The 13,191-nt window shown below is 47.6% G+C and overlaps 4 protein-coding genes across 4 annotated transcripts; 2 read left to right on the forward strand and 2 right to left on the reverse strand.

Annotated features, from left to right (window-relative positions):
- Positions 1–613: 613 nt before the first annotated feature.
- On the reverse strand, positions 614–3,682 carry LOC108024763 (importin subunit alpha-4). Its single transcript, XM_017094876.3, has 6 exons — positions 3,509–3,682; positions 3,074–3,254; positions 2,464–2,844; positions 1,573–2,403; positions 1,331–1,507; positions 614–1,267 (listed from the first exon to the last, which is right to left on the reverse strand). Exons 2-6 carry the CDS (start codon positions 3,131–3,133, stop codon positions 1,172–1,174), a joined length of 1,545 nt encoding a protein of 514 aa, XP_016950365.1. The 5' UTR covers positions 3,134–3,254; positions 3,509–3,682; the 3' UTR covers positions 614–1,171.
- Positions 3,683–3,918: 236 nt separating this feature from the next.
- On the forward strand, positions 3,919–7,136 carry LOC108024779 (protein Son). Its single transcript, XM_017094895.3, has 2 exons — positions 3,919–6,126; positions 6,192–7,136. Exons 1-2 carry the CDS (start codon positions 4,207–4,209, stop codon positions 6,906–6,908), a joined length of 2,637 nt encoding a protein of 878 aa, XP_016950384.2. The 5' UTR covers positions 3,919–4,206; the 3' UTR covers positions 6,909–7,136.
- A 567-nt stretch (positions 7,137–7,703) lies between these two features.
- LOC108024535 (zinc finger protein ZFP2) lies at positions 7,704–13,087 on the forward strand. The gene is made up of 6 exons (XM_017094503.3): positions 7,704–8,356; positions 10,056–10,893; positions 10,949–11,035; positions 11,664–12,134; positions 12,274–12,423; positions 12,482–13,087. The coding sequence occupies exons 1-6, from the start codon at positions 8,219–8,221 to the stop codon at positions 12,565–12,567; spliced, it is 1,770 nt and encodes a 589-aa protein (XP_016949992.1). The 5' UTR covers positions 7,704–8,218; the 3' UTR covers positions 12,568–13,087.
- LOC108024280 (uncharacterized) lies at positions 9,095–9,753 on the reverse strand. Its single transcript, XM_017094178.1, has 4 exons — positions 9,742–9,753; positions 9,534–9,689; positions 9,305–9,472; positions 9,095–9,250 (listed from the first exon to the last, which is right to left on the reverse strand). Exons 1-4 carry the CDS (start codon positions 9,751–9,753, stop codon positions 9,095–9,097), a joined length of 492 nt encoding a protein of 163 aa, XP_016949667.1.
- Positions 13,088–13,191: the final 104 nt, after the last annotated feature.

A 13,191-nucleotide genomic window follows, 5' to 3' on the forward strand; every position in this document is an offset into this window, starting at 1 on the left:
AAAAAAATGATTTAAAGTAAAAAAAAGATTTGTAAAAACCACGTGTATATCAAATGTAAGCGCCGTGTAAAAATATAACTAGTTCCAAAAACAACCGCCAGGGGGACTTCTACCTCTTGGGATTCTTTTTCAATTAAAAAACGTACGAATGAGTTAATAAAATATTTAATACCAAGCTTACAGGCTATATTCGAATTATCAAATAGACCATTCTATGGCCCAACTAAAACTAGCTAATTTAAGGTCCGATTTTCCATTGCACTCACCTTGAGACACAAATATTTGATGTCTGGCAGATGAGTCATTACCCTTAACACGCCCAAACCCAACTCCTGCTGTGTGGGTGATCTGATTGTTTATAAATATTTGGATCTGGATCTGTTTCCATGCGAGAAGTGTTTTCTTAGCTGCCCTACAAAAGGCAGACGGCAATTGCGCATTAATAAGAAACGTGCTCAAGTGACGCACTAGCTCAAATAAATGCTAATTAACACAGCCACTCGGCCGACGACACCTCAAATGCCAGGCGATGAAACGCGAAACGACTAGACACACTTGTGTTTATAGATTTCCGCCTAACTTATCTGCCGGGAAACAAAACCCATGAGTGGCCTTTGCTTTTTATCGTTTTCATGTTAGAAATGTATACATATGTAATTTCAATTACAAATCAGAAGCGTACATATTTAAATAATTCCATATAAATCAAAAAGTTCTACATCGTTTTTGAAATTTTGTTTTCTGTTTCATTCCTGTGTGTTGTATATATTTTCTGAATGATCTATAGCAGAGTCACTCCGATCGGATTAGTCCTTGCATTGCACAGCCACACACCCACAAGTGTGTGTATGTCTGGAGTTTGTAATTTTGATAACACAGAATTGAGAGAAGCTAAAACGGTTGGCGGTTGCAGCTGATTCGCCATGGTTGTGTATCCGCCCGAGTTCAAATCCTCCCTGCTGCTTCCTCCTTCCTCACTAAAAAGAACTCGGCTGTCTAATTGCTGCGGTGTGGTGGACAAATTATAATGCTATTATTATGTGAATTGGTTGGCGGCTCGTCGGGTTTGTCATACACAAGGGATTGTGTACGGGGTAAACGCCAAATTATGTGTGTTGCACGTGTTTGGTATCCACATTACTGCTACTACCGCTGCCTCCGGATTGGATCGTTAAAAGTTGAATGAGTTCATTGGTAGTTTATCGGCATTTGGATCGAAGTTGTATTGTGTGCCGTCGGAGCTAGGTGCCATGTTAGTCTGTTCGCCCTGCAAATACCCCAAAATTGTTTAAAAATATGCCTCTCATCGAGATAGTAGATAGTAGCTCACCTCATCCGTAAAGTATTGATCGATGATTTCATAAGCTAATTTGTAAATTTCAACATTCTCGTGGCTCTGCAGGCGCTCGATCTTGGCCAGACCCTCGCATTCCTCAATCAAGTTGGCCACTGCCTCCACATGTGAGTCGGCCACTTTGAGCATATTGTTTAGACCATCAAGAACAACCTGCCAGAAGGAAATAAGAGTTAATAAACGAATTCAGAAAAACTCAACTAGACGCTACTACTTACATTGATAACTTGCGTATCCTGGCACGAAAGGAGGTCACAGAATGGCGGAATGACGCCCTCCTTGATCAGGGTGAAGACCTGTTCCCGGTTACCACTGATGGTCAGATTGCTGATGGCCCAGGCCGCCTCCTTCTGTGTCTGGAACTCGCCCTTGCTCAGGTTCTCGATGATTTTCGGCAGGAGACCCACGTTGATGACGGCCTGCACCTGCGACTGGTTGCCGGCGGTAATGTTCGAAAGGAACCAGACCGCCTCCTTGCGGATCTTCTCCTTGGGATGGGAGAGCAGGGCCGGGAAGTAGGAGAGCGCGTCGTAGTTGAGCACAACCTGTGTCTGCTCATCCGATCCGGTCACAATATTGCCCACAGCTCGCAGCGCGGCGGTCTGCACCTTGACCTCGTTGTTGCCGAGCAGCGGTATCAGCTTAGGCACCACCCCGCTCTCGATGACCATCTGGATTTGCTCATTGCCGCCGTCAGTCAGATAGCTAATGGCCCAGACCGTGTCCACCAGAATGTTTGTGTCGGTGTGATGGATGAGCACATTGAGTGCGGGCAGGATCTCGTGGATGGTGGCTGCCGGTGGCGGCGGATCCTTGTTGCGGCACAAATTCACAATCACCCAGGTCACATTGCGCAAGAATGAGATGGGGATGTCGGGCTTGATGAAGGACAGCAGTGGCTGCACCACACCGTGCTTGATGACGAAGTCGCGCAGCAAGGGTCCATCGCCGATGATGTTGCCCAAGGCCCAGACGGCTTGTTCGCAGACATTGGGAGCGGGCGAGTTAAGAAGTTGAAGGAAGAGCGGCACGGCACCGGCGGCAACAACCTATAAACGATAAGCTTGTGTATAAAGAAAGAAAAAGCCGAAAGCAGAGATTAAACGCACCTGGTTGGTCTGGTCTGAGGTGCCCGAGGCAATGTTGGTCAGGGCCCAGGCGGCCTCGAACTGGAGCATTGTGTGATTGTGTTGTTTGAGGCACTCCACCAGGATGGGCAGAATGTCGCTAGCGATCAGATCGTTGATGGGTGGATTCTTGTCCGAAGAGAGCAGCTTGCGGGCAGCCTGGACGGCGGCCAGCTGCTGTTCCGGCTTGGTGGCATCGGCGGCTGCCTGGGCCAGCTTCTTCAGATTGATGGACGTGGGCACCTGCTCGTCCTCGTCTGTGTTCGAGTCCAGATTGGGCACATTGCGGCGCTTGAGGATGGTCTCCTCGCGCTTGTTCTTCCGCAGCTCCACGGTGACTTCGTTTCGGCGACGACGCATTTCCTGAGAATTCGGAAACATCATGTTGTTACTCACTCGGCTAGAAGATTGCTTATGAACTGCGACCGGTAATGAAGAGTTATGTTTGACTTTTATTTCAAAAGGACTACTCGATTGGGGAGTTTGTGCTCTTGCTCACAAATAATACTATAGGTATGCCGAGCTACAAGTAGTCCTTTTGGGTAAAACTCGCAAATAACTCTTGTTCAGGTGCCTTCTTCTGATCACTTACATCCTGATCTTTGCCTTTGTTTTTGAAGTTTTGTAAACGATTCTGCTCCAGAGACGTCATTTTCTGTCCGTTCTTCGTACTCTTCTCTTAGCCGCTTCAAAGAGGGGCCGCAGTTGCGTTTGGTTGGTTAAAAATGCGTATGCTAAAATCAATTATGTGCGGAGATGGCGACGTACGCCTCCTGCGAGTTGCGTTGGATGGGGCAATTAACAATTTGTTTCAATTGCACAGCAGCAGCAGCGGCCAAGGGGAAAATTTAATCGCACGCACACCAGTGCGCACGAAAGAAAAAATAGCGTACAATCGACCAACACAGTTGCAGCACAGCACGATGGCGCAGGCGATGAAAAAAGAAATGGCGAAAAAATACACGGAAATTAGCATAGCCATTGGCGAAATTCACGTTCTCGAAGGTCCCCCGCGTCGGGTACTTACGTTTGCAGCTCGAAAATTGCGTTTCTCCCACGACACTGACACCTTCTACGCCCTTAAAAAGTGATCAATTTCTTTCTTTTTTTATAAAAATTGCAATTCGTGACAGCGACGTGCGTGAAGTTGGCTGCGCTGCGGAAATCGGGACTGTCCACTTCTAGGTAGGGTCGATAACGCGACTATCGATATAGCTGTTGCGGCGGTTTAGCTTTTTTTTTGGAGGTTACTGAAAAATATATATTATATAAAGTAAACAAACAGTTTGAATGCTTCAGTTGAATGTTGGGAATACAGAATACGACGTAAAAGTACCTAGTACCTAGTTACCTCGATCGAAACTTGATCTTTTAGTGAACACCGTAGTAGCCATGAACTTGCTTGAAAAGTATTTGACAACTTTAATTTTGACATCTTAATTTGTACTAAACATCTTTAAAACAGTTGATCGAATTTCAACTTTTAGCATTGGGAATACCCGTAATAATGTTTAGCTTTTCTAAAGCTAAGTCATCCATAAGAAACTATCGATGATTTCGGCCACGGCGAACTATCGATACTATCGGGAGGGCCACCACTATCCATCCAGGCGTGCAAAAAAATAACATTTAATTTAAACCCAAAAAGAGAGGATTTTGAGGATCTGTAGCGTATTTCAGCAGCATGCAAGGACACTAGGCCGAGCCACGCCCGGCGAGATTGCTATGACGGAGAACACAGAGAAAGCGGCGGGCGTGGAGCCGCCGCAACTGGCGGAGCCTCAGTCAAATCCTCCAGAACAGGAGTCACTTACTCGGGCCGAGGTTCCGCCAATCAAGGTGAAGAGCGAGCGACCGGACGCCGAGGTGGAGGCCAAGCTCCGGGCCCTGAATGCCAAGATCAAGGCGGATACACTGGCTCAGCAGCGGAGAAGCAACAGCAAGGAGCAGGGAGACGAAACGGACGGCAGCGATAGCTCTTCCTCGGAGGAAAACAAGAAGGACATTGCGCCGGTAAAGTCCTCCAACGAGATTCTCGCCGAGCTCTTCGGCGTGTTCAACGCTGCGCCTCCGGAGGAACTGCTGGACGACAAGAACCTGCTCAAGAAAAAAAAGAAGGTCAAGAAGGAGAAGAAGGAAAAAAAGGCCAAAAAGAAAAAGGCCTCCAAGTCGGATGGCGAGTGCAGCGACTCCGAGGCGGAGGGCAAGCACAAGCATAAGCGCAAGAAGCACAAGCACAAACACAAAGATGGCAAAATCAAAGATAGGGACAAAAGCAAGGAGAAGGATAAGGCGCCACCAGCACTCCCCGAGAAGGAAACAAAAAAGTCTGAAAGCAGAAAGCGCAGCGCTGCAGAGTCGGTTACCCAGGCGGAGGCCCATCCCGTCAAGCGGGAGCGGCATGATCGGCATGATGACAGGGATCGTGAACGAGACCGTGAAAGGGAGCGTGAAAAGGAGCGCGAAAAGGAACGTGAAAGGGAGCGCGAAAGGGAGCGCGAGAAGGAGCGCGAAAGGGAGCGGGAAAAGGAGCGTGTTCGCTCCCACAACAGCTTCTACAACGGCCACCGGGAAGCGGAACGCTCGAAAGAATCTGAAGCTAGCAGGACCAAGTCACGACAGGCAGACTTGTCCGATGTCTCGCTGTCCGACGAGGAGTCCTATCTGCGCGAAAGGGAATCGAATGGTCGCCGACGGCCGCACAACAGCTTTTACGATGGCAAGGAGGAACATCCGAAAGTGTCACCTAAGAGGTCACCTAAGCGAAGCGCGCGTGAATCAACCTCCAGAAGGAATCGCAGGTCCAGATCTCGCTCTCGCGATCTCGGAATCGATAAGAACCGCCTGCTCGAGATTGCCCGAAAGAACGCCATCAGCATGTTTAAGCGAGGCACCCTACCCGGCGTGGCTAACATGACGCCAGAGATTAAAGACAAGGTGCTGGTCAAGATGCGCTACGGCGGGCGAACTGTTCAGGATCTGACTGACTTCTGCAAGAAGATCTCGAACGGGGACGGACTGTCCGATCTGAGTTCCGAGGAGGATTCTGACATGGATAAGAATGGCAACGCGAAAGCTTTCCATCATCCCTTTCAGCTGAAAGAGCGGGAACCAATTGTCATGCACATACGAAACTCGACGGCACTAGTTCCCGCTCCCACCCGTGTCGACGACCAAGCAAAAGCCATAACAATGCAGTTTCCAGTGTCCTCGGGCCAGACGCATCGCAATAATGAGGTGTGGGTGCCGGTGGAACGCAAGGATGCGCTGGTGCCGCTGCCCTCCCTGCCGCCGGCAAAACAGGCTACGAATATGTTCAAGGAAACGCCAAAGAACGTGTTCGCCAAGTCAATGCCTCCGCAGGAGCAGCAGCAACCCGCCTTTAAGTCGGTTGGTGGAGCAGTTCTAGTCCCACCAGCAGCTGCAGTTCCGTCTCTCAATGTTCCTCAACCCGTCCCGCCGCCCATATCAAAAGAGCCTGTTCCCCCAACGCCTGCTACTCCATTTGTACCCGAAGTACCCATCCCTTCGACGACACCAACAACGCCGGCGCCAAGTGCTTCCATCTTTCCGGAGGTGACACCGCCCTCCATGGACGTCTCCAGCATAATCACCCAGCGTCTTAGTGCCATTCGCCGCCTGCAGGTAAGCTCGTCTTAAATCTCGCATGGAACGAATTCGTTATGGTAATTTTGTGTGCTTCCATGCAGGACAATCCGGCCGACTCTGAGGCTCTGAAAATGATGTACAATGCGCAACGCAACATGTCGTCGTGGGCGAACTCAAAGCACCTGCCCGGTCAATTCACGGGGAGCACGGGTGCTCAAGTGATGAAGGCCCACGAGCTGAGCAGCGGTCCGCAGCTGTGGGTGCGCAAGGACCAATTGACCTCTACCAAGCCGGTGACCGGTGGCATGGGAATGGCGCTGCTGCAGAAGATGGGCTGGAAGCCGGGCGAAGGACTGGGAAGATGTAAAACAGGATCTCTGCAACCCCTTCTACTGGACGTGAAGCTGGACAAGCGTGGACTGGTGTCGCGCGAGGACCTAAAGCCGCCACCGTCGCGTCAGTCGGCCGCCCAGCGAAGAAACAAGAATGCATCCGGCCCTGTCGGCGGTGGTGGCCCTCCCGGAACGGGTGCGGTTGGAGGTGGGCCGCCTGTAACTGGAGCGGCAGCGCCACTGGTCACCCAGGACAAACATCCCGTGTGTGTGCTCAACGAACTGACCTCAAAGAACAAGTGGACGCCACCGCAGTACAAGCTGCGCCAGGATATCGGCCCCGCGCACAACCGCTCCTTCCTCTTCTCGGTCGAGATCAACGGGATGACGTACACGCCGGAAAGAGGGTGCAACAACAAGAAGGAGGCAAAGCTGAACGCCGCCGCGTTATGTTTGAGAGCTTTAGGGATCCTTCCGCCTAGTTAGTGACTGAGCTAGGACTAGGCTAATTTCTAGATAGTAAATTAAGTAGAACCACGAAACTGTACATATAGGTAGCCATAAGTGTAAGATGTAGTATAAAGTGTTGAACGTTTGCAGAATGCCTAACTTATTTATAACTGTCTGTAAGAAAGATGGGATCTTTCAGCCGATTTTTCGATCCCTGCCAAGAACAGCAGAAAATAAATTTGTAAATTAACAAAGAGTACTACATTTTTCTAACAAATGCGTAGATTTGCAAAACCTTTTGTTTTCACCAAAACCTTAACCGCTTTTTACAGGCAACATAACTAAAAGCGATTTACAAAATTTTAAATATATTTGTTATCCTACTTTTGAACATTTTTTTTGTATTTGTTTTGTCAGAACTGGTCTATTTGTAATTTTTTTTTTTTGAGTATCATTTTTTATTTTTATTATAAAAAAATAATTTGTATTAGACATTTATAGTTTTCACAGTGTAGTCTCATAAATACCGTATTTTAAAGTTGTGGGGTGAAACGCTGCTGCGAGCAAGAGAGTGAGAGTGGGAGTGGGGAGAGAGCGAGCTTTTGTCAACAGTGGGCCCCATGACAGTGGGGCATGGGGAGTTCGTTAAACCGTGGGACCGGAGCCCGGTGCGCCCCACTGTGCCACCATGGGCTTGCAGTTTTCGCACGCGAGCTTTGATTACTTTCGGGCCAACGGGGCTTTTGCGCAAGTACACAAACAAAGCCAGCTGTTCGGCGGGGGGGCCACCGACAGTGGGGCGTGTGGCGCGTTTGTGGGCCATTAAATCTCTCGGTGCTGCAAGTTGCCAAAGATTGCTCCTCGACGAAGGTCAGTTCACGCGGAAGCTCGAACTTCGTCGGATGGCGAGCACGGATTATTTTCGCACTGGCTAGGCGCAGCAGGCGGGGCTAAGAAGGGAGCAACCAGGAGCGAGGCGGAGCAGAGGTCGTCACCCGGATACAGACAAAACTTTTCCGATTGCCCCAGTCCGGTGGTGCCACAGTCTGGTAGCACCCGTTCCCAGCATCCATCCAAAAGCGAAAAACGTGCAAAAATATTTGTTGTGGAAATACTACGCACAGATGCTTTGGAGCCACCGCCATTGGGGATGTGGCTTTGGGACTTGGCTGCGGCTCTCCAAATCGGCACAGGCCAACGGCCGTCGCATGTGTGTAACCCATGAAGTTGCATAATTACCGCACACGAATATGGCTGGCCTAGCGAATTTGGGCGTTGCAATTGCACGTTGCCATTGCTGATGCACTGCCGCATTTTCGCTGGCCACTTTGTTTGCGGCCGCCGCCATGGAAACGTGTCGCACCTGTGCGATTTCCATGTTTGTGTGCGACTTCGAGAATGGCAGCAGCGACGGCCGCTTCCTGGACCTCCATCATCCCGAGATGGCCCAGGTGCGCCAGCAGTTCGTCAACTGGAATCTGAAGGTGAGGAGGCGGGGGAAAATCTGGGATCAAGTCGGGAGGACTTTTTTTTGGAAGTTCTATAAATATATATTATTCCATTAGTTGTGAAAGTTTCGTGTAACAAAAAATAACACATAAAAAGATATCATATCATTCTGGAAATATCGGGCTATAAGAAATGATCTTATAATATCAAACATTTTTATATCATGAAGGTGTATCTTACCTTTGGATTTCAAATATCATGTAAAATCACTATAATATCATATCATATTATTATACCATCATTTATTTGGATTACAAATAATATATCATATCATACCAATTCAACATGCATAATACCATTGGATTTTAAATATCATATCATATTATTATACCATCATATATTTGGTTTACAAATAACATTATCATATCATGATACCATCATACCTCTAGATTAAAAATAGGTTTAATATTTTACAGATAGGTTACGCTTTTTTTTACTGTGTGGAGTGATTGTTGCTTTGTGGTTACCTCTCTTTGAAAATTGCAACTTTTCGCAAGTGAAAGTTTGTGTGTGGGCTGTGTTTTGCCTTTAAGTTGTGCAGAGGTTTCGCAAAACAAAGCTGGGAGGGCACTTGGGTTAAATTATGCACATGTTGGTAACTCTCTTATAAGGCCAAAAGCGAATCCAAAAATTACCCCTTGCTAGGGCTTAGGGCTGTAATATTAACAATAAAAAATAGTATAATATAGGCTTTGGCTATAAAATAAATTTAGTTAGGATATTGTGCCGTAGATCTTCACCACTGCCCGATTGGTGTCGTAAGCAATCCAATGGGTTTCCAGTAAATAGGCGCCCTCTGGAAAAGGTAGAACCTTCGTAACTCGAAAGTTAACAAGGTCGATGGTAACCTTCTCCACAATAAGATCATGCTAGTGGTAGATAAGTCGTTAAAACATGGCCAAATCATGGTAAGAAATACTTACATTGAAAGGGCAGGTGTGGTTCATATTAGAGTAGGCCTTAAAGAACTCAAAAAAATAATTAACTACCGGGCTTGTCTTTGTGTCGTTCAAGAATCTACAGGCGTCCACTGTGACATCGAACATGAAAGGCCTGTAGCCATTGAATCGCTTGTACAGTATACCTCTAAACTAATAATTGAAAATTAAAACAACATGAATGGCTTCTGTTTAACTTACTAGACCTACGTACCTTGACCTTCGTAATTGGAGTTTTGAATAAATTAACCTTGAGCGATATGTACTTGTAGCTTCGATTCACAGATTTCAAGTAGCAGTACTCGAAGTCGTCGAACTTCTTATCCAGAGAAGTACACACAACGTTGGTAAACTCAAATTTCGAGGAAATCTTTAAGTAAATACATTAGAAAACATTTTTTTTTAACCCTTAGAATAATCACCTTGTTAGTCATAGAAAGAAATACTAGAGTTTGAATAATTTTCCAGCTTGAATGTTTGCACATCTTACAATTATGGAGGAACAACGATAACTGAAATAAATTTAGCTTAACCGTATTTCAATAAAAACATTACTAAAATAAATAAAATTTTTTAAATGACAAAACCAATTATTTAGCGCTTATGGCAGCTCAATTATTATTACTTTGATTTGAGCCAACGACTAATGGATATAAATATTTAATGATTAGAGGGCTTTTAATGGGGATACAGTCTGAAAATGTCGATAATTTAAAATGGAAACCAATATTTTCAGATCTCCCCCAATGACGGCCTGCCCCAGAAGATCTGCAGCGACTGCTTCAGCAAGTTCTGCTCCATAAACGCCTTCCGCGTGGCCTGCCAGGAGGCGCAGCTGAAGCTGTCCAACATCTACGACAAGATCGACGCCAGCAGCCTGGAGGAGGAGCACCAGGGGGACTGGGACCAGGCGGAGGAGCAGCGCGGAACAGAAGCAACTGAACCAACAACGACGGTTTCAGCCGAAACACAACCAAACACTGCCAGTGACACTGACACCTTAGAGATATTCGTGGATGCCGTTGACATCGACGAGGAGGCCGAGCAGCCACCGCATCCACATCCAGCCGGGGAGTCTGCTCCGCCGGAGCTGACCATCAGATACACCTGCAAGTTCTGCCTGCTGCCGCAGGAAAGCTACCAGCTGCAGCAGCTGCTGCTGGAGCACATCAACACCAGCCACGATCCGGAGCAGCCGTACAACTGTCCGGAGTGCGAGGCCCGCTTCCAGGACGCCGCCTCGCGGACCGTGCACCTGAAGAGCTGCCACGTGGAGAAGCAACATGCCTGCGGGGTGTGCGGCAAGAAGTACGGCGATCGGCACAACCTGCGCCACCACGTGGAGAAGTACCACTCGGAGACGGACTTCGAGTGCGCGCTCTGCGAGAAGCGCTTCTACACGCGGAAGAGCCTCAACTACCACATGAAGTGGCACAACCCGGACCGCCAGTTCAAGTGCCGGCACGGCGGCTGCGAGCGGCTCTTCATCAGCCAGCGCCACCTCATGTGCCACGAGGCCACCCACTCGGGCACCAGCGCCAGGAAGAGCGAGCACTGCGGCTTCTGCGGGAAGAGTAAGAGTGACCTGACGATCACCTGAACATAGATCACCTCTTATATCGCCACCAGCTTTCATCCACCTGAAGACCCTTCGCTGGCACATCTACAGGCAGCACGGCGGAGAGAAGCCCTACAAATGCGCCCACTGCACGGAGGGTAAGTCAAGGTGGGCCTGCTGGAGGCTCCTCCGGCTCGGGCCTATCGAGGGTATCGGAAGATCCCTCGACCATCAAAACTTTTCACGAACATGAGCATTAACCATACATCAATCCGTCGCATCATATATCAACATTCTCACATCCAACAAGCGCTTTAAGACCATAGAATCTGAGCCAAGCCGCCTCTTGTAGTGTGTGCGTTAGTCAAGCCTGAGGAAATGGTAAACATAATGGCTAGCCCAGCTCTTTTTGTACACCTTCTTAGCCATCGCATGCGATTAACGAACAGCAACTGTTTTGTACTTTGACTATCCTCCCAGCCACTTGTTAGCGTTTTAACCCATCAAACCAAGAAACCAACCAATGCATAACCAACTCCATCCAACGTTTGAAATCCTGGAGAGCAGCATGCCAGCAATTAGCACTGAGAGTCGTTCTGAAATTGGGAATATTATATGCTATAATTTATTCAAATTAAAATAAGTTTTCAAGAGCTCCAATTTCAGAACGACACTTTTTCCGAGTGCATCATAGTACATATGTTTCTACTTCATGACACCCCACGTCTAGCCACCCCTCAATCCCATAGTGGTCTCTACTAAAACCGAATCTCCCCCAACCCATAGTTTTCGCTTCCTACGCGGAGAAGCGCATCCACATGCTGGAGCGGCACAGGGAGAATCTGACTGCCATCGAGCGGAGCGAGTGCATGCTGTGCCGCCAGCCGTTCACCAGCGAGCAGGACCTGATCCAGCACATGTCCGTGGAGCACCTGCAGCGGCCAGGTGCTCCGGTGATAGCCAACAACAAGCGGGTGCTGCAGCAGAAGCGGGAGCGCCAGTACTCCGGCCTCTTCCAGTGCGGCAGCTGCACCCAGCGGTTCAACATGAAGTCGGCGCTGGAGCGGCACGCCGCCGTGCACTCGGAAAAGGATCGCCCCCATGCCTGTCCACACTGCTCCAAGAGGTTCAAGCGCGCCCAGGACATGAAGTGGCACATCAAGACCCACGAGAAGGAGAAGCCCAATGTGTGCGATGTGTGTGGAAAGGCATTTGCGCTAAAGTATGTGCTTACCCAGCACCGATTGAGTCATGAGGGTGAGTTCATAATGTGAGCAAGTCAAAACATGTCTCCTAATTTTGAAACATAACCTTAAAATTTGGAAAATTTTTATTTTCTTGTTGTAAATAACATTTATCTAATAAAATCTACAATCTTCTATCATATTCTTTTCAGTCCTGGAGAAAAACTTCAAGTGCAACGTTTGCGGTCGAGCCTATCTGTTCGAGAAGTCATTGCGGCTGCATCAGCGGGTTCATACTGGCAAAACCTACTACAAATGCGATCTCTGTCAGGAGAGATTCGTCACGCACATTAAGCTTAAAAGTATTTATTCGAACAGCCATTTGCAAGCTACTTCTAAAAAGATCAACATCACTTCCAGCTCACATGCAAAAGACACACGCCGCCTCTGCGCCGCACTCGGCGGACCACCCCCTGGACGATCTGATCAACATTGTGATTTCCTAACCAAGTGGAACAGCAAAGATTTCTGTCATAGCCAGGCACAGCACGGAAACCGTATTGGGAGCGTAAGCGTAGCTCACTGATCTCAAGCCTACATAGACCACATACCCTCCATCCAATTACTAGACCATATGCACGCGGCCAGGGTGCTTAGAGCTTTACCTAGAATACTCAGTAGCCGAATTTTACTCTATATCCCATTTCTTCTCTTTCTATCTCCGATTCGCATTAATCTCACAGAACAATCCAACAATCCAAGCACACATATATCCACTTGACCATTTAGCGATAAGCAATAAGCAATGAGAACAAAAATGGTGTTATACGAGCAATTTAAGCTTCACGGCAAACTTGTAATGCTCAAGAAATGCATTTATTTCCAGATGAAACCGAGAAGTATTTACAATAATTACCGAAAACGTGTAAGAGTATTTAAAATATCAATATACTATGGATTTTAATATATGTAGTAGCAGATATATTTACCGAATTCAAGTTCCAAATAAACATTCATTTGACCAAGGCTTAGAGTATCTTTATTTCGTATAACTTCTTTATAATTTCATAAAATTTGAATTCAGTTTTGAATTTTTAACGATTTTATTTCAAAAGTAGAACAGTTCTAGC

The sequence above is a fragment of the Drosophila biarmipes genome, chromosome 3R, assembly GCF_025231255.1.
Source record: "Drosophila biarmipes strain raj3 chromosome 3R, RU_DBia_V1.1, whole genome shotgun sequence".
Classification (NCBI taxonomy): domain Eukaryota; kingdom Metazoa; phylum Arthropoda; class Insecta; order Diptera; family Drosophilidae; genus Drosophila; species Drosophila biarmipes.

Bases quoted from the DNA above. Each gene is read 5' to 3' on its own strand.
- LOC108024763 (XM_017094876.3), bottom strand. From the start codon at position 3,133: ATGACGTCTCTGGAGCAGAATCGTTTACAAAACTTCAAAAACAAAGGC. The intron at 2,404-2,463 runs GTGCGTTTAATC...TATCGTTTATAG, and splicing joins CCTCAGACCAGACCAACCAG to GTTGTTGCCGCCGGTGCCGT. The intron at 1,508-1,572 runs GTAAGTAGTAGC...TCCTTCTGGCAG, and splicing joins AGGATACGCAAGTTATCAAT to GTTGTTCTTGATGGTCTAAA.
- LOC108024779 (XM_017094895.3), top strand. From the start codon at position 4,207: ATGACGGAGAACACAGAGAAAGCGGCGGGCGTGGAGCCGCCGCAACTG. The intron at 6,127-6,191 runs GTAAGCTCGTCT...GCTTCCATGCAG, and splicing joins GTGCCATTCGCCGCCTGCAG to GACAATCCGGCCGACTCTGA.
- LOC108024535 (XM_017094503.3), top strand. From the start codon at position 8,219: ATGGAAACGTGTCGCACCTGTGCGATTTCCATGTTTGTGTGCGACTTC. The intron at 8,357-10,055 runs GTGAGGAGGCGG...CAATATTTTCAG, and splicing joins TCGTCAACTGGAATCTGAAG to ATCTCCCCCAATGACGGCCT. The intron at 10,894-10,948 runs GTAAGAGTGACC...TATCGCCACCAG, and splicing joins CTGCGGCTTCTGCGGGAAGA to CTTTCATCCACCTGAAGACC.
- LOC108024280 (XM_017094178.1), bottom strand. The intron at 9,473-9,533 runs GTACGTAGGTCT...TTCAATTATTAG, and splicing joins CTCCAATTACGAAGGTCAAG to TTTAGAGGTATACTGTACAA. The intron at 9,251-9,304 runs GTAAGTATTTCT...ATCTACCACTAG, and splicing joins ACCACACCTGCCCTTTCAAT to CATGATCTTATTGTGGAGAA.